Genomic DNA, 20,384 nt, shown 5'->3' with positions numbered 1-20,384 from the left:
CTCTCTGCAACCTCCCTATTCACCTCTTAATCACTCCCCCTCTCTTGCCACAAAACATCTTTCCTTGACTTTCTTCACAGAGCACATCTCTCATTCATGAGCATTTCCATGGAGACCGGAGTATTTGTTACATCTCTCGTGTGGGCACTGCGGCACGGCAACGAATGCCTATGTTGTCTTCGCTATCACCTTAAACGACACCGTACGAAAGCGTTAAATACCTGTGCTCTTCGAAATATTATCAACGTGCAGGAAGAGGTTGGTACAAGTGCCCTTTACTCACCAGGCACTGACACTGCTGGCAGTTCTCCACCCACGTGTCCCCGCTGCCGTAGGTGAGCAGGCCGTTTTGATGCAGACACTGGCTGCTCAGTCGAGGGTCGCACTCAGGGCAGCAGAACAGGTCGGCGTTGGGATTGTCGCAGTCGCACACCATCCTGCGGCACATCACTTGGCCGGCCTGCGTGGGGAGCACAACTGAGCACTGAGCACAGGATGACACACGGGCCAAAACAGCTGCACGCACACACAAAGGCCTCTGCTTTGATGGGATCATTAAACATACATGTTGATGATTAATAATGTAATGAAGGCAGTCTAGCTCATGCCAAGAAAACTGTTCTGAAGCAGCAATTTACGACACGCCAGATTAAAGTGTGTACTTTATGCGTACTGATGCATAGTTTCTATTCATCAGCGTGGCGCTTTGGGCATCTCAGTGTTTTCAGACTCCTTCCAAACTCATCAGAGTACAGGAAATAATCGGCGGCTTTGAGAAAGCGTGGTAGGAGTTTTAAGCTTTTTAGGATTTTCTAAGATTTTAAGAATTAACTATGAATTGGTTGAGAGAGAGAGAAAAAAAGAATTGCATGATAATTGATAATGAAAATAATCAGAAAGGCCCTGCAGTAGCCAGAAGGTGGTGAAAGGAACAGGTACTTCTTTTGATTGTTTCTCATCAATATAAGGCAGGGCCGACACTCCACAGAATCTTTATATGTGCATTAATCAGAGTTTGTCAAACACGTGTCTAGTATCCCGAGCCCAACTGCACCCATTCATAATAGCGTGCAAATTTTCCATCCAATCCCATTTTAATCACCATTTTGCCTTCTTGTTACTGTTTAATTCTAATATTTGGATATTCTTCTGTGGATATTCATACGGTTACATATTGCCGGCTCAGGTTGGATACAGACGATTGTAAAAATAGGAAGTCTGAATTAACTATAGAGCACAAAATTAAATTTGAGTATTTTAAAGGTCCCCTACATTTTGCACGACGACAGCTCGGATAGGCTTGAGCGCCCAGCCCTGAGCTGAAGAAGCAGTTAATAGAATGGATTGAAAATTGATTTCAAAGAGCATGAGTATGATTCTTTTTTTTGTAACAAAAGTGACAGTAAATTTCAGTCTACCTTTCATTCCTTTACATTTTTTGTAAAGGAATGACAGGAATGCATTCAATGTTGCCAGTTAACGTGGTATTTTGATTTTTTTTTTGTGAACATGTTTTTGAAATTGGTACAGATGCACCGATGGGTTACACTCCACCCCTCAGCACTGCAATCAGAACAAAACAATGAACTATTTGTGTACTGCTTGACCTCGGGCTGGACGCTCTTTGTCTTTTCTCTGGGGTTTGACTTTGGTTTCCCCTCTTCAGTTAATCGCAGCTCTCCATGTAATATCCAGCTGTGTCCACCCACTTCCAAAACAATAACATGTTTACTCCTCTGCTCACTGAACTGCTCAATACGACTAATTTTGACAGGCAGCTCTTCAATCTCTCAAATCAATTAATATGACTCATTTAATTAGGGAGCCATTTCTGCCCTGGACCTTTGTAATCAAATGAATAATTTGCTGCTTGATCATTCACTACCGACACTAATCCACTATAATCACCTTCCACTACCGCCAGACACTTGGCATTAGGTTGAGTGAAATGCTGAAATGCAAAGTATGACTGCTCTGTGACCTGATAATCATGGAGGAAAAAAATGTGTTTAAGATGATGGAATGAGTTTTCTGGACCAACTGTTCCCAGATGCCTTGTCACTTTGATGTCAGGAATCAATCAAAACAAGTACATCAAGAGCCCCGATCACTCTGATAGACTCTAAAAGGACTATATATAGAGAGTAGCTCATGCGCTTTAATTAAGTTGCTCACCACTACTGCATCATCTCCATCCATCCACCCATCCATACATCCTGATTTTAGGACTCTAGTCATGCAAAAAGCATCAGATCAAAATTCATTCACATTTTCATGCATTTTCAGTTATCGTTATTGCTACATTACTAGCTAGAGAATTAGCCTAGCAGACTGCATATCTAAAATGAAAAGCACTCAGAGAGCACAAACCGACACCAAGACAACTCCCTATCTGAGCTCTATTTACTTTTAAGGGAAGGGTATTGTATTTTGTATATAAACGTTATGTAGGAGGCGACCTGTTTAGAGTATACCCCACCTCTCACCCTATGGCAGCTGATATAGGCTCCAGCCTCCTCACAATCCTAAATTGGACAAGCGGAAAAGAATTGATGGATGGATGATTCATTTGTAAATAACTGGGCATGAATAACCTTATTATATAATATAATAAGATATGGGACATTTTATGAAGGTTGGCTTTATTTGACCTTAAAGAAGTGGTCAGAGGTTCAAACTAACATGATATTTACAATCCTCATATATCATTCCCTATATGCCTATATGTTCTCAATACAAACAACGGCAGGAAGAAACAGCACTATGAAGTATTATTATCACTTTGACCTTTAGGAGAGGAAGGAGATGTTGGGGGTCAAATGTAAAATTGTAAGTATAATTTCTAAAATAGCTTTTTGAAATCATTACGTTGACCTCGAAGACCTTGGTTGATATAAGCCAAATTTTAAAGGGTGGTTAACATGATCTCACTCTATACCCTTACAAAGTTTGATCAGAATTCATTCAAAACCTTTCAAGCTATCGCGTTAACGGACAGAACGCCATGTATGCAAACGCTACCAAAAACATAACCTCCCAGACAGAGGTAATAAAGACTGAAAGTTAGATGTGTGGTAAATTGTCTGATCTTCTGCTGGTAATAAATGTTTAGCTGAACACACATTATTAAATTAATATTAAGGGAAGATTCATTTAGGAAGCTGGCAGGCCAAAAGACTAAAAAAAGAAAAAGGAGACGCGAGACTGGAACCAGGAGCCTTCAGGTTATTACTGAAATACATTTGCTTTACTGCCCTTAGCCACCAGTTACAGTCAGTGTTGGTGACTTTTAATAATCTCTTTACAAAGAAGGCCAAACTGAAATATCCTCACCAGTGGCTTGTTATATGTAAAAGCTAATCATTAATAAAGAATCAAGCGATTTCTGTACAATACTGCAAAGATTTAAAACTGTTCCGTCATTAAGAAAATAGCAAAAACTGGGAAAAATAATAATAACAATGCATATTACTGTCAATTTTGAGCCTTTTTTATCTCTGTTTTAATCTCCAACAGCTTTTTGAGAGTTGTACCTCTTTCTTTAGCCGCTAAGAAATCAACAGCAGTCACTGTAGTATGACGAAAATCTGTAGTTGCACTTCTTGCCATCTGTTTACCATGACTGGGTGAATGCTACAATTTCCAATTTCCACAGAGGCAGTAAATGAAATGCAATTTGCTAAGACGATTTTACATTTTTAGACTTTTTGAATTTCGAAAGGTCACTCAGGAGCTAATTCGCACTTCAAAGTTGCCAAAGCTGGGTGCAAATGCTGTTGATGGGGTGTGACAGTGCCCAAAGGTGGTCTCCCATTTGTCCTACATCAATTATCACATGTCATGTCTAATTAAAAATTAAAAAGGGAAAGAATCATTTGTTGCACTGCTGTGCTTTAGTTTTTGTTTTAATAAAATGTCACTGCTTGTTTAAAGAGAAGCGCTCTGGCTACAGGATAAAACAAAGTGACACTTGCTGCTGATTGGTCCTGTGGGGAACAACATCATTCCGAAAGAAAAACAGGTTTACATTTGTTTTGTTATATTATTGTATTTCTGGTTTAAACACTTGGAAAGCAGAGTGAAAAATAACAGCGCTGAAAACGGTTCACGCCTAGATCAGCTGAACGCACATACTGTAAAAGCGTGCACGCGTAAGAGAGGCAGGGGAAATCATTACTCAGCTATATACAGCCGTGGACACGTTTCCTCGTCTTTTCACTTGTCTGCCTCTTTCTGTTTCAGCGGATCCATTTACCTCTGCTTTGTTACTCTGTTCTTGTTTTTTTTTTTTGTGCTTTTCCTCTCAGCTTTCCTTGTCTCTGTATTCTCTGTGTATGTCTCAGCCTGTTCATTACCTGGCAGGAGCACACCGAGCACCTATCGCTGTCCAGCACCCAGATTTGCCCGCTGTGCTTGACCTTGTTGTCATGGATACAGTCGCCGGTGCAGTTGTGCCCGTGGGGGCACCGACAGTCATAGCCTCCTTCCAGGTTGAAGCACACTGTGTCGTTGGCACAGGTGTTCCTTCCTGTCTTGCATTCATTAATATCTGCAGGGAATACAAAAAGCATGACATCATACATATGCTCTGTGCAGATAACAGTTTCTTCTTCTTTTTTTTATTACAAGACCAGTAATGTTGCTTTAATAGCAGGGCGATAAGGTAAAAGCAGTTTTCCCTGTAAACGTTGATGCTCTTATATGTCGGTGAGCAGCCATGCTTTTATCTTTTCCAGGACAACAGTGCCCTGCCTCTCTGTATGTGAAAATCGCTGAATAGAGGATTTGAAATGCAATTGTAACGTGCAGCAATAGAACATTTTTCAAATCTTGCTGGGAACACGCAGTATACAGCTGTAATGTAACCCAGAAACCCACTTTTGGCAAAATTATAACTTTGCTTTGTGAGGAACACACAGGCTATTTTTTTTTTAAGAGTGGTTTTAATGCACTTTTTTCCCCCTCCTTTTCCTCTCACAACTCAAACTGACAGCTAAGATTGGGTCAACGAGTGGAGCAGCGCTAGCACTATTGTTACAGGCAACGCTTCAGTGTTACTGTAGATTGAGGGTTTCCGTTTTGACAGCTGACACTTTTTTCTGACAGGCTGGATCAGAGAGAATGTTTCCGAAAATGAACAGGCTGCAAAAGGAAATGTGATATTTTTAGGAAGGAAAACGCAACTCCTAACAACATATCTATGCAATCATAAAGGCACACAAACGTTTCAAAAATAAAACAACACCGAAAAAACCCCATCTCAAAAGTTAAGTGAGTTTTTCAAAGTGGATCACTTAAGATTTTTTTTTCCTAAAGTTCAGATTTCAGAAGCACTATTTTCAGTGTCTGCTTTTGTAATTTGAAGCCCTCAATCCTGATACTGGGACTGAAAGAGAGGGACTTAATGATGTGATAAAACTGAGGCATAAAAAGCCTGTCAATGGAAAATGAATGGGTGTTGCCATTAATAGGGGTCTGTGGCACTTAATGATGCAAACATCATATTCTTGCATTGCTGAAATGTATGAACTGGAATTTAATCCTCAATTAATGCAAGGACTTGAAAAAATTAAGGTCAAATATTGATAAAGTCGGTGCCGTATCCTCTTGAGCAGGCTTTACTCTAATTAAGTCAAATAACTTGAAAACTGAGTTGCTACAGTAAAGTTTGGCATTTGTGCTCTGAGATCACTCTCTGCAGAGGCTCCCCAGAGCCTACAGGTTGGATGCTGGGGTGATGGAGGGGTTGAAATAGCAGACTGATGAGAAATGCAACTATAATACAGTCCCGATCAAAAGTTTAAGACCATTTGAAAAATGGCAAAAAATCATATTTTGCATGGTTGGATCTTAACAAGGTTCCAAGTAAGCTTCAAAATGCAACAAATGGGAGAGAGACAAAATGTTTTTCTGAGCATGCAATTTATTGAAAACAATGCTTTAACTGAAACAGGCTGTTTTACAGCTGATCAAAAGTTTAGGACCACATGCATTTAAAAGGCCAAATCTGTGCAAAAGTGTGGATTCATTGTCATTTTCTGTCAGGTAGTCACACTGTCATGACGTTCTGATCGCAAAGGCAAAAAAACGTTCCATTTTTCAACGTGGTCGGGTTGTTGAACTGCATATGCAGGGTCTCTCGCAGCGCGCCATCGCTGCTGAGGTGGGACGCAGTAAGACAGTTATCTGGAATTTCTTAAATGATCCTGAGAGTTATGAAACAAAAAGGTAAAGTGGAAAACAAAAATAATTTCACCAGCACTGAGCCAGAGAATCCAACTGGCTGTCCATCAAGAAACTGGACGATCCTCGACCCAGATTAAGAGAGTTACTGGTCCCAACTGCAGTCCCATAACCATCAGACGGCATCTGAGACTGAAGGGCTTAAAAAAGAAAAAAGGTCTTCAAAGGCCTCGTCTTCTTGAACGCCACAGCATTGACCGTTTGGACTTTGCAAGAGAGCACCAAACATGGGACATTGAAAGGTGGAAGAAAGTTTTATTCTCCGATGAGAAAAATGTAACCTTGCTGGTCCTGTTGATTTCCAATGTTACTGGCATGATGAGCAGATCCCACCTTAGATGTTTTTTACACGCTACGGTGGAGGGGGCGCCATAATGGTCTTTTCTCTTCAGTGGAACAATGGAGCTTCAGGAGGTGCAGGGGCGTCAAACAGCCGCTGGCTATGTCAAAATGTTGCAGAGAGCATCCCTCATGACTGAGGGTCCTCGTCTGTGTGGTAACCAGTGGGTTTATCAGCAGGACAACGCTACAGTACACAATGCTCGCAGGACAAGGGGCTTCTTCCAGGAGAATAAAATGACTCTTTTGGACCATCCTGTATGTTCCACTGATCTAAATCCAATTGAGAACCTTTGGGGATGGACGGCAGGGAAGTTTACAAAAATGGACAACAGTTCCAGACAGTAGATGCCCTTCATGCGGCCGTCTTCACCACTTGGAGAAATGTTCCCACTCACCTCATGGAAACACTTGCATCAAGCTTGCCACACTTAATTTTTGAAATGATCAGCAATAACGGTAGAGCTAATCATTAATGAGTTCATGTTTGGAACTTTGATTTCTGTTTTTGGGGGGTTTACTTTTTTTTTTAGGTGGTGTGGCTTTAAACTTTTGATTGGGACTGTATAACTGGGATTGTTTATTTGTTATATAACGTGAGGAGAGTGAAGTATGTTATGCATATTTCCTGCCTGAAACAGCTTCAAGTTTTCTCTCTATGGCGTAGCGTTATGTCAGTTCCAACAGGACACATTTTTGGTATTTTTTTAGAATCAGATAGACTTATAAACACAATTCTGAAAAAACCCATTAAAATAATAGTTTTTAGGTCTAGTTTTAGTAAGTGTGAAATTTCTACCAACTTCTTTTAAGACTTTCAGAATTTTACACGATCATGTTTATGTACTTTTTATAAATTATCTGAATTATTCGACTTATTTTCTTTTTTTAGTGTATGAAATGTTGCGATGATGTGTTCATTCTTTCCTGTGTCATATAAAGACGTAATTAACCTGAACAAACTTTATCACCAATATTTGCGTTGTGTACATGAAGGCGGGCTACTCACCTACACATGATTCCCCATTGGCGGAAAACAGGCCGTTGTCATGGTACCCATCCCGGCACTCACAGTGATACCAGCCGGGCAAGTTGACACAAGTGGATTTACTGTCGCACTCGACAAAGCCGTCCGCACACTCATCAATATCTGGAGACGTAGAGAAGATAAGAAAAGAAATGAAGAAACAAAAATCACCTCGGATTTAGTCAACATATCATGTTGGGTTCAAAATAGTTTTTTACAGTGAATGAGGGTACTGAGCTGCATTCTTGCCTGGCAGGCATTTTCAACACCGACTGATTCATAATTGATAAAACAACATGTCTAGCATATCAGTAAATCTGGTCCGAAGGCTTTATTGATCAAGCATAGTTTCACAGCCAGAGAAGGACATCTGTATCAATAAAAGATAGCAGGGAATGAATGAATCTAACATAACAAGCTTATTCTAGGAAGACAGCAGCGGGGAGCGGCTCCGCAGTATGGTGGCTTATGCGAGCGAAAGATCCCCGGTTCGATCCTGAGAGGAGACACAAATCCCTTTGGGTTGTGTCAGAAAGGGCATCTGGCATAAAAAAAATCTGCCAAATCAAACATGTGGAGCTACCTTCCATGGCAACCCCCTTGTGAGTAAAGAAGCAGCTAAAAATAGTTTATTGTAGGAAGACAGAGATGTTACTGGCTTGTATCTGAAGAGGCCGTAAAGCTCCTTTGCAGTCTCATCTTCTCATCAAAATATCCAGTAAAACAAATAAATTGCACAGTTTTCTACAACTCCGCTCGGACAAAGGAGTTTCTATAATGCCTTTGGCACAGCTTCTAACAGCCTGTGGGTGGCTGTCAATAGATGGAGGTGATGTTTGTTTTCAGAGGTCCACTTAGAAATATCCTTGACGCTGCCTCCTTCAGCTCTTGTGTTTAATACAAGACTTTAGATTACACGCTCTGACTTTCTTCTCGGGTGCATTTTTCTTTTTCTGTCATCTCTTTTATTCTGTTTAATTCTCATTTCTCTCTTTCAGTCTTTCTGCCTACAGCTGGCCAACCTTCAACCCTTTCATTACGACGAGCGGCCTTGCAAGCGGCAACCAAGAACAAATCCAATACAGGTTTCAACAATGAGCCTAATACACACAGAGAGAAAGATTACTCTGATATTTTAGCTCGCATTTAATTAAACTAAGGACCGGGCCCACACGAGAGAGGAAATAAAGCCTGTTATTACGCAGTGGGGCTAAATATGTTAGGTCCAGACATGCACCGTGATTAAATGTGTCTGCATAGCCAGTGATGGCTTTTTTATGATTGTGCATGATGCATGATGCTCTGCTCTCATTATGAAAATGGCAGTGTGCCGTGTATGACCTTCTCTGCGACTGCCTGCAACAGTATCCCCCACAGAGCTACAGGCAGACGGGCTCATGGTTGAGCCTACCCCCCCCTTCCACCGCCCAGGCAGTAATGGGATTAAGATCTATTGGCTAATGAGCCCTCAGCCTTTTAATAGAATTCTGCAGCAGATTAATCGTTGATCAAATGTCCCACAGATTAGGGTTTTATCTATTTAAAAATCACCCGCATTTGTCTGCATGAACTGCAGGTTTTCTAAAATTAAAAAAAAAGTTTCCACATTGGTGAGGTTAAAAAAAATCTCGCTCTTACAAGCTGGCAGACTTTAAAAGTGAAACACACTTCACCAATTATATCAGTTTGGTGAGAAAGGAGGACCTTATTTCCCCCCCCTAAGGACAGCAATATTGGCTTTAAAGGACGCTGTTTAAATCGCGAGTCTGCAGCAAATAGCATAACCAGCCGATCTTTGAAAATGAATATGAATTCACCCCACTCCTGAAGAGAAATATCCAATGCTCTTTGTTGCCTGTGAATTCCAGGGGCGATAAAAGCACTGGGAGGTTTTAAAGGGAGGAGCTGCATGAGGTGGTGTTGCCAGTATATGAAAAAGAAATCATGCTGAATTTGTTGGAATGATTCTCTTCTCTCCAATACGGCTGTATGAAGTAGTTCAAAGTACAACTGAGTAGTCAATTCTATTTATAACAAACACCGAGGGCGAAGTCAGTCTAAAAATATGCTAATGGGTTATTTTCAGCCAGTTTCATTCAGGTGTGTTTAAAACGCTCGGCTGTCTGGTTGTAACAACAGCAGGTTACACCTTCAGCAAAAGGTTTGTCTTTTTTCCCCTTTTTATCTCCGCAAACCTTGTCAGCTACAATTATGGCGCAGCGCTTTTCAGCCTTCTGTCAAATCAACCTTTAAAGTGCTGCAATGTTTTAGGACAATGCAACTCATTGTTGTCGCACCTTGGATCCGACAAGGCTCGGTGTGCGAGGTGCGGCGGAGATGCGGCACGCTTGCACACACACACAAAAAGAGTCTTGCCTTCTCTTTTATCATCTGGAGGATCGTTGTAATTAAACCATCAACAGCGACAGTCAGACAAGGGCGCTGCCGAGGAGCGCCGTCTCTACTGAATCATGACGCTTTCGCTTTTGTTGAATCACAGAAGTGGATGGCTGTATTTTTACTTGTTAAATCACGTCGTGCTTTTTATTTTTTTTATTTTTTACCTCTCTGTGCTGGAAAAATAAAACCCAGTCCAAAAAACCCCCACCCCCACCACCATCACAAATAAATAAATAAATAAATAAAATCTGGCGTTCTGCTTCTCTCTCCTGGAGAGGTCAAGGCAGCGGTACAGCAGTTATTTTGGACTTACCTCACTGCATGAAAGACAAGAAAAACAACACAGAAATACCTATGAAGGGGAAGAGGATGGGCTGGATGAGGAGGAGAACAAAGATAAACGGAAGAAGGCGGAGGACAGAAAGAGGAGTAGGAAGAAGAATTAGAAAGACGAGGAGATGGAGGAGGAATCGTTGAAGAGACACTGCAGTTATTCTACTCGTTATCCTGAGTGGCAGCCTGGAAACAAGGGCTCTATTAAGGCAGCTCTCAGAGGACAAAGTGAGAAACAAGAGGACCATCTTTTCTCTGCCCCCCTCCTGGGCTTGTTATGCCACTCTGCCACGAACCACCCTTCCTCCCTTTATATTCATCCTCTGCCTTCACCTGTCCGTGTGTTACCTTTTTCCTCCAGCCGCCTGTCTCAAATCTAACGCAAAAATAGAGGTGCTCTAATTGTCACCGCTGCTAATCCCTGTGGTTTTCTCCCCCTCTGAGCAGAAAAAGCCAGAGTTTAGAGATGAGTTTAGCCTACCTCTTCTCTTCATGTCTACCTTTCATTGTTTCTGCTCCTGAACACCACTTCACATCATTCTCACTGGCTATTCCGATGCATAAAAGGTGCAATTCTTTGACTTTCCCCTTTCCCCTTTCAGCTTTCCTTCCCTTCACTATTCTTCCTCCCCTGTTTTTTTTCTTCCCTTCTTTGACTGACATATAGCCCTAGGGGTTAGGATGCAGTTCTGCTGCCTTGCATCACTCATTGCAAAGCCTGTCACTGCTGCCACGTGTACATCTCCCGTACAGTAACCTAATTCAAAAGGATTTCCATTTCCCTGCAAGTCCACCTGATAATCCTGATTGGCACAGGGAAGAATTATTCACACCAACATCTCACCCTGCCATTTGTCAAGTCAAATGCCAGTGGAATATAAGTGGATTGTAAAATAGGCTGAATTTGTCATGTCAGATCAGGTTTAAAATAAAGGCTGAGAAAAGACCGGAGAGTCGATAATAATGTTTGCGGAGGCGATAACGTAAGAAATGGATTGCTGATCGCTGTTCTTTTATGTATAGTGAAGTGTAATTGAGTGATTGTCACTGATCCTCAGTCTTCATTAAGAGAAAGAGTGAACTCACATAAATCAATCGCTGTGAAACCTAAGGCAAACTGAGTTACACACTGACTTCCTGAAGATGAAACAGACACTGAAAAGCAAATCCATATCTGCAAGCACTTGAGTAGGAGAGTGGATGAGTAATCACGGCAAATTGGAAACAAGTCTTGTGAACAATCGGGAGCTGCAAGAGCATACAGAATGCAATCAGTCTGCATGCAAGTCTCCCCCACCCTTTAAAGCAGGCCTACAGCTGAGACTACAAACTGCTTTGGGATGGTTGTTTTAGTTATAAAAATAGCAGGAAAAAAACCCAGAGAGGTCCTTTAATCTCCAAATGTCTGCCTGAGAGTATGGATGTGTTTGATTGATGAGCTAACAAGAGCAATGAGACACAAAATAAACATGTGCTGGAAATTTCTAATTTGAAGCCTATAATACCAGAAGTCATCCTAGAAGTTACTTTTAAATCTGCAATAACAGTATTTATTTGTATTAACAATTAAATGTCAACCCATGTACATGACCTGTTCACTGTATCGCAGACAGGACTTAAAAAAAAAGAATGAACATAACCTTCACAAGTTGTAATTGTCCACATTTTCTGCTATAAAGGTTAAGGCACTCAAGAACTGAAAACTGTCAATATGGAAAGGCTGTCTACTTTCAAACTTCAACTTTCACCATAAATAAAATTGAAAATGTCCATCAAGATAAGTGCAGCAATTTATAATTACCTCAAACTAACCATTAAGGCCAGCACAGTAATTTCAGTACTTTGAAAATTGCACAAAGTACTGCTGCTGCTCTCTATTTTATAACAAACAGGACACAGTCATTTTTTATTTTATTTTTTTTTAAGTTGGTGGTCAAAGTGGCCAGAGGCTCGGTGTGCCCCAGCTGGTGGCTGTGTGATTGACATTTGCAGGCCGTAGATTCAGGCCAAAAGAGAAGGCTGATTAAAGAGTTTACAGTTACACTTAGTGTAAGTTAGCACATGGTATTGTACATGGTACTGTATTTAATAAAACTGCCATGTGTCTGCATGCATTTCAGCACTTCAACATTAGCATGCTGTGGTGGACAGACAGCAAATGGTGCACAGTAAAATGTTCTTCTTCACAGAAATGCATGCATGTCTGCATAAAAATGCTTCTTACAATACTATGACTCAAAGTTTGAACTGAACAAAGGAAATTTGAATGAATTCAACAGGTCATACCAAAGGGCAAATATATGAGGTTTAATACTAATGACATAAAAAATGCAATGTGTAGAGTGGAATGTGCAAATTCCCGTGATGATGACGAACCCACAGATCGATTGACGATTGCTATTAGATTAGTGGAATATTTAAGAATCTTTAATCCTGTTGTTCTGGCTTTAAGGTTTGTTTCATTCTCACTGTTAAAATGAGGGTTTTCATCCATGCAGTGTAGCTGTGTTCAGTGAAAAAACATCAGTGCAAATCATAGTGATTTCATGCCAGACTGATATAAACACCAAAACGATGCTTACATTGCTCCACATATGCGTTTTTCAAAATAATGACTATTTCTTCCTCTCTCAAAGGAGAGCACAGGACGGGTCATTTACAGATCTAGTGTATACTAGCCTGCAGAGGAAAAGCAAGCCTTTTAATTTGTTTTGGACTTTAATGTACTAGCTGTTCTGTGGCCAGTGCAGATCGCTGCATTGCAGCAGGTACAGTAGTCGCCTATCCCTGTGAGATGTGTAATTTAGGTAGAAGCAGCAGGTTGCGCGCAGCTAAACGACAACTCCGGCCATTAGCGAGGCCTAATTAAGACACACTAATTACAGGTGATGGAGAGAGTGCTTTGAAAGGCCGACGCTAAATAAATAATGAATACATAATCATTGTGCTTAAACAAGCCGCTTGAGCGAGCCCTGAGGCCTTGTGGGTAAATTGTGGAGGGAAGGAGGGAGTGTTGCAGTGATGCATCATGGGAGCTGTCAGAGATGCGTCACGGGAGCTGTCAAGAGGGTGGAAAAAAATGAATGCGGTTTTAAATATTCATTAGTGGTGGGTGGGAGGTGCCTAGGGAAGATTTCAAAGATGCAGGCTATTGTAGGGACACACACCGTTGCCCTCGCTGTTTCAAATTATAACAATCAGCAGCTCCGATAACTGTTGGCAGTGTTATAAAATTTACCCTGGAGTGGTCCGCTTTCATACACATGCAACCCATCTCTCTGTATATAATAATAAAACACTTAGTGCTGGCCCTATCATCTGAATGTGTTTTTATTTGATATTTATCTCCCGGCCTGTGTGACTGGGGTTGTCGGATATCTGGTTTATCTGCTGTTTGGTCCGCTCTTCTTTTTTCTCTGTCTAATCTGTCATGTTGTCTAAAACTCTGACAACCCTCCTCGAGTTCAACATCAATGTAAATGAGGTCTGAGGGAACAAATTGTTTGTCTGGCCCCGTTCTGCTCTCTGTCCCAGTCAATATGCCAGCATGACTTCAGCACTCAGCACTCTCTCACTGCCTTCAAGGTTTCCTCATGAACTCACTGGCCATCCCCGCGTCTCCTCCTATCCTCCTCCTCTTCTTCACTGCTTTTTCCCCCACCCCTTTCATTTTTTATATCCTGTTATAATTCCCCTCCTTTATTCTCCAACTTTTTGTCTCTTCTATTCTACTCTTATGCCCTCTTATCTGCTATCACCCAGTAATTAAATATCTTTTCTTCCCCGCTCAACTATCCACCCATTACCTCCTCATGCAAATGATTTATTCACTTCCCATCCTTCTTTTTTTCCCCTTTTCCCACAACAGGAAGAAATATTTGAGCATAGGTTGCTAAAACTCGTAGAATATTTCTTTGGTAAAGCAAACAATTTAGCAACACGGTTTCTCTTTAGATTAAGTCTCTTCATGAGAGCAAGACTTTGAAGGAAGACGTGTGCTGCCAAATGATTGCGACTTTAGGAACCAAGTGTGTTTTTTTTTTTTCCCTCAATAAAACATCATTTTACAGTGTAGGTGTGCTGCTCCTTGATCGTGCTCTTGAACATTAGCCTCCAGGAGTGTGTAGGAGTGACAAATCTAAATTGTATCATTAACACCAAACATAAAAATCTTTTATCTCTTTCTCCTTGTCCTCAAAGAACTTTGTCGATGCTAAAATAGCCTCGGCGTAATTTGGACCTGCTGATTAAAACTGCTCACAAGGATTCGAGACTGCGGATGAATTGAGAGATGAAAGGCAGAGGTGTCCATCCCGAGCATCTGATCAAATGCTGCTCTCCCTTCAGCATCCCACAGTGTCCTTTTGAGAAACTAGCAAGAGGCCAGCCGAGGACAGCAGAGATGGCCATTAGTTACAGATCTGACAGCACAGTGACAGAAAATTTTAACTGGTGGCCAAGCATCCTAATAAGCTTAGAGAGGCTTGAAAGGAAAAGCTAATGAGCTGAAAATAAAGGAAATGCAGACACTACCTCCCCATTCATCTTATAGGAACAGGTCAGCAACTGAGTCAGTAAACACAAATCTAAAACCTAAACAAGGAGTGGATTTCCATTATTATTTCACACAGGTATTGCAAGTCCTTGGTTAGCTAAAAGATCATCAGAGCTAAGATATTTATAAAGGCCTTACAAAATCTTCTTACATTTACGAGGTGCTTTCCTAAAGGTTTCATATCTAGAGATGCTTTAGGACGCATAGATTAATAGTTCCTCCTGCCCACTTATCTTAATAAGGCTAAGTACCTTTAGATGGAACTGGATAGAGAAAAAATTTTAATTATACAAATGAAAAGCATTTCTTTCACTTTCTTTTTACAGGGAATTACTGAATTTGCATCACATGGCCGTGAGCAGGCATCATCATATCTACCAATTTACTGCTTATACAAAGGCATCCAATTTAATTTACTTTACTCATACACAACAGTGGTTATGGGATTTTATATTGCAAGGTAAATATGAAGCCATATTTTATTGAAACATATCAAATATTTAGAAAATGTACAATTTTAAGAAAAAAAATAAGTGATTTTTTTGATTGTAGCAACAATCTCATAAAAGTTGAGATGGCAGCACCACAAGACTGGAAGAGTAAATAATACTAAAAAGAAAGAGCTAGAAGAACATTATCCAACTATCAAGGCTAATTGACAACACGTCAGTAACAATATTTGGTATAAAAACAGACGAGGCAGAATTTCTCAGAAGTATATATGAAAAAACTGGAAGGCTTTATTTAAGGTAATAATATCCTTTAGCGGTCTAAAATGATACGTCACGATGATTTCTTTACTTTTGACATCTATCTATCCATCCATCCATCCATCCATCCATCCATCCGTGCATGTGTGCATGTGTGCGTACATAACTTATATTTCATCTTCAACCTTGAAACGCAAGTTGTTGCCAATGCCCAAACAGACCTATGTTTTCAATATTACATTAATCTCATCAGAAATCCTTTTTAATATTGCTCTTTTTTCATTTTACTGCACTATTCTAGCTATGTTGTGTGTGTTTTTTAATAATTCACATAAATTGAAGCTCCAATCTGGCTTAAGTGCAACATTAAGCAGCCAATTTACTAAAGTAGACTGGGTTTACTTTCTTACACTTTCACCTAGCAACATGGATCATATAAGACGCTGAAAGCTCGAAGCTCTGATAACTTCAAGTTAAGCTACATTTTATGATGCTTTCAGTGCCTCTGAGTTCTTTCTTTTTTTCTTTATTCATTTATTTTTTTGATGTATGCTTCGCATTTAATGCTTATTCACAGCAGGACGCATTATGGTTTTCATAAAAGTATTAAACTGTACCACATAGCACAGCCAGCCAGAGTTAAGAAGCTGTGCATACTTGTTTGGTTTTGAGTGGGGTATTAAGAAAAGTGTGTTAAGAATTAACCGCCGTTCATAAAATAAAAACGCTTTTAGACGATTATATCGACGATGGTCTAAGAAATATATTTTCGTTTGGTGAGCAAACGACTAGTGTACTATACTATATCACACACATAAGTAATAAGAATACAAAGCACTGAAAAAGATGACCTCGACATTCTTTAATACGAGTTGTTTCACTTCTGTAGGTAAAAAACATCTTAGCAAAGTACTGAAAAAACAAGCAGACACAGTACTCAAAAATAAACATAATATTTCTGCATGTGTGCGTCTCTCCCAAGCCATACAACATACACAGCACCAGCCTGGGGCTACCATGTTGACTATGCGGCATGTTCAGGGCACATATTACATGGCTGGCCCCGCGTACATTTATATCCATGACTGAAGTGAATGTGCCCAGCCGCAGCTGTATCCTGCATAATTCATGATGTGTCAGAGTTCTCCACTAGCTGGTGTCTGTCTGTCAGCACTGCGTGTCCCCTGTCCCTCCCCATCTATTCCCCCTGAATGGCAATGACAAGGCAGCGAGTGCACCGCACACACAGTTACAAGAACGCGCGAGCAGAAATAGACAACAACACATTCACATGCATACACAGACGCGGAATATTCGACTTATGCATACCACAAAACACTGAAACCTGAAATAAGGGGGCCAGCTGACAATTTGCAAACTGTTGGCATCCTCTCATACGTTAATGCATGCTTATAGGTGTGCGTGTGGATCTTGAAGAGCTCCTGTTCGGTGTCTTATGACAGGCCGTCAGTCTGCCGCTGCAGCAGCAGAAGCGGTGGAGTCCCTGGGGAGACCTCTAAAAGCTCACAGGGTTCTTGTGAGGGGGGGAGGTGAGGAGCCCAGACTTAGTGAAAGCTTTTCCATGTTCATTCACCAGCTCTGCCTCTCTTCCTCCGGCAGCCCTAACTCTAGCAGCCTCATTCCGCATCCAAATGCAGAGAAAACTTGCTAACCCCTACCCTCTAACCACCCATCTATCCCCTCGCTTCATCCATTCCATCTCTGCATCAGTCAGTTTTCCCCAACATGTCTGTATCTTCCTTTCCACTTCACCTCCTCTCATCCCCCTCCTGCCCACAACCTCGCTTCTCTTTCCCTCCTTGAATGTTGCATCTGTCACTCTCCCCGTACATCTCCATCTTTTCTTCCCAAACTCAGTTTCCCCTCTCCCTCCTCCTACCCATCCCTTCTCCACCTCCTTACCACCAGTAGACCAGAATATCCAACAGTACATTAACCCCCATACATCTTTGTGAGCTTCTGCAGCAGACGCGTCCGTCACTGGGAGTTCCTGTCACACTGAGGAGACAGTAAGAAAGACCTTCGTCTTTTCACGGTGAATGACTGGTGGAGTCACTAAACAATGCCAGAGGCTTTCGCCCTATAGAATAGGGCCCTTATGGTGGTCCCAGATGGAAAAAAACAAAACATCAGTATGGTAGCTGTCACAAGGCTGACTTGGATAAGACTGAGAGGGAGTCAGATTGTGGGAGGGAGGCGTGCAAACGACAGCAGCGGCATCTGTGGTGACAAAAAAAAATCCCACCGCCTGAGGCTTGAGGAGCATGATTGGGTGTACATGTGAGATCCCGTTTGTTTGAACCTCAGATTCTAATCAGACACAATAAGGAGGAGATTGATCCCTGAGCTACTAGTCTTTCAGCCCCAATGGCCTCATCATTAAGAAGAACTGTTTTCTCTTTTCAGAGAAAACATTGCAGAGAAAACAAAAAATGGAAGGTTTAAACATTTTGGGAATGACATATGCTGTATTTGCTCATTCCCAGGGTTAAAATAAGAAGATTAACATCATTCCTTTATGTTCTTTAAATATAAATCATAGGTGAACAACCACTTTAGCTTAGCACAAAGGAAGCAAATAAAGGGAAACAGGTAGTCCAGCTTTAAAACAAAAGCACATAAAAAGGAAGAAAAAAAATCCTCCTCATATCTTTTTCATTTGGTATTAAAAATCTTTTGGGATGTCTATTTTCTATCATAATATTGTGTTTCCCCCATGTATACTGAGCCGATGTAATGCAGGATCAAGTTGCAAGCATGAAAAGTCTCACATGTGATTGAGTAACCCAGAAAATAAAAGTACAGTATGGGAAGAAGAAAGTTGTGCTACAACAAAGGAGTGTCCTCTATTTATGTCTTGGTCTCTGTTTTTATAATATGCAGTAAAATGTGCAATATGCTCCATATTTTTTTACATTTTGACTAGTTTTCTGGGTTTTTTTGTAAGATATGGGAGAATGAATAAAGGCAAATAGAAGAGGAGACAAGGAGCAAGGAGAGAAAGTGGGGATCTAAAACACTAAAGAAAGTAATGAAATGTGTGATTGCTTGGAACGTGCAATTACTAAGGGACGAGGTTCTCAGCACCTTCTCTGCTGCAAAATGAGGAGAAGGATAAGGCATTATGGCTGGCTAGCTGTGTTAACACAAGCTCTCTCTCTCTCCTTCTCACTCTCAAACACACACACACACACAAACACACGCACACACACACACACACTCCTTCCTCAGCATCTCGGGAAATTCATTTACTTTAAGACGGGCAGTAAAAAAGGGCGCCTCGTAAAAAAAAAAGGTCCTTTATGTGCAATCAATACCTGAACCAATGAGAAAGCAAAGGGGCTCAGCTTGCCTCATTCAAACACGAGCACGCACAGTGAGAGAGCTGTCATGGCTTTCTATTGCTTTGGCTACATGTCTCCTGAAGGACACTCCATGAAAGGTTGAAATGGGTTATGAGAAAGGTGCTGCTGCTGTAGATTAGACATATAATGCATCAAATACAAGTATAAGAATTACAGTGTTTCTCGGTTACCTTAAATCAGCAACACTGTAGGGAAAAACACACACAGAGCAAGCCCTGAGTCTTATCACAATGTCTCACATATCTCCATGCATGGCTGCAATGGCTGCTAGCTGACTTAACACTCAGTTCATCTATTATGTCCTATTTGATATGGGGCATCAGGAGTTTGCACAGCTGTAATGTGCATGTAGCATTCTATGAGGAGAATGCCATGCTGATTAATATAGGCTGTGAGATGTATGGGCTAATGCCCATTATTGTTGCAGCTGCAGTTCAAATCCTCCACTGGGCCGCTGGAAGACGCACAAGCTCATCGTTCACCACGGAGGCCCAACCCACACAGTCAGACACGTTCACGGACACGCACACCGCCACAAACACATTCAAATACACACAGGGGCAGTTAATATAGCTTAGTGAGAACACTGCAAAAAAAAGGATTTACAGTAGAGTCTCCCATTTTCCTTCCTTCGTTTAGTCTTAATCTCAAGAGTGTAAAACACCTCCTCGTCCTGCTACGTGTTCTTTCTTACACATTCAATCAAAAGTTCCTTTTTTGTGTTTGTTTGTTTTATGGGAAAAAATGTAAGAGCGTAACGAAAACAAATGTTTACCTGTTTCACATCTCTTCCCAGTAAATCCTTGCTGGCAAACACAGTTGTTAGGTGAAACGCAGGTTCCCCCATTCTGGCACAATCCGTCACACATTGCTGGAGATACACCAGAGGAGAGGAGCCATTACTCACTAAGATTAACGAGCATTAACTATGTAATTAGACCAGCAGCAGCATATGTATTTGCATACAGAATAAGAGCTAATTTGGTGATGTGATTCATTATAGGCTTGCACAATATTATTTTGCGTGATTAATGCATCTCACCAAGGTTAATTCAAAAATGTTCATTATCCGTGGGTAGGCTGTTAGTTAATGTGTCCCCAAAACACAGAGAAGTCACTGAAGTTGACACAAATGGAAATGGAAATAAATGTAATATATGCACAAATCATACCATGCTTCCTCAGAATAAAGAGTGAAAAGTACTGAAAGCAAAAGAAAGCCTGTTTAGTGAGATGTGTAAAAGCAGTGCTTAAAAAGAGCACTCCAGAAATGAAGAATTGCACTTTCATTAAGTTGGGGGACACAAAAAACACAAAAGACAGATGCAAGAGTCTGTCTAAACTATAATAAATTATTATAGCACAGTTTTGGGTGAAAGGTTCCAGCTTCT

The 20,384-nt window shown here is 40.9% G+C and overlaps 1 protein-coding gene across 1 annotated transcript in view; it reads right to left on the bottom strand.

The window, feature by feature from the left end:
• The window catches only part of nell2a (neural EGFL like 2a), an 81,694-nt gene that overhangs the window by 5,072 nt on the left and 56,238 nt on the right, over window positions 1–20,384 (bottom strand). Inside the window, exons 15-18 of the mRNA XM_003444007.5 lie at window positions 19,769–19,864; window positions 7,592–7,732; window positions 4,356–4,549; window positions 284–460 (exon numbers count right to left, since the gene is read on the bottom strand). Coding sequence (XP_003444055.1) covers window positions 284–460; window positions 4,356–4,549; window positions 7,592–7,732; window positions 19,769–19,864 — 608 coding nt within the window. The remainder of the gene's footprint in view (window positions 1–283; window positions 461–4,355; window positions 4,550–7,591; window positions 7,733–19,768; window positions 19,865–20,384) is intronic.

This window comes from Oreochromis niloticus, linkage group LG7 (assembly GCF_001858045.2).
Source record: "Oreochromis niloticus isolate F11D_XX linkage group LG7, O_niloticus_UMD_NMBU, whole genome shotgun sequence".
Classification (NCBI taxonomy): Eukaryota; Metazoa; Chordata; class Actinopteri; order Cichliformes; family Cichlidae; genus Oreochromis; species Oreochromis niloticus.
Note: the sequence above shows the minus strand (reverse complement) of the source record. Positions and strands in the feature narration are given on the sequence as shown.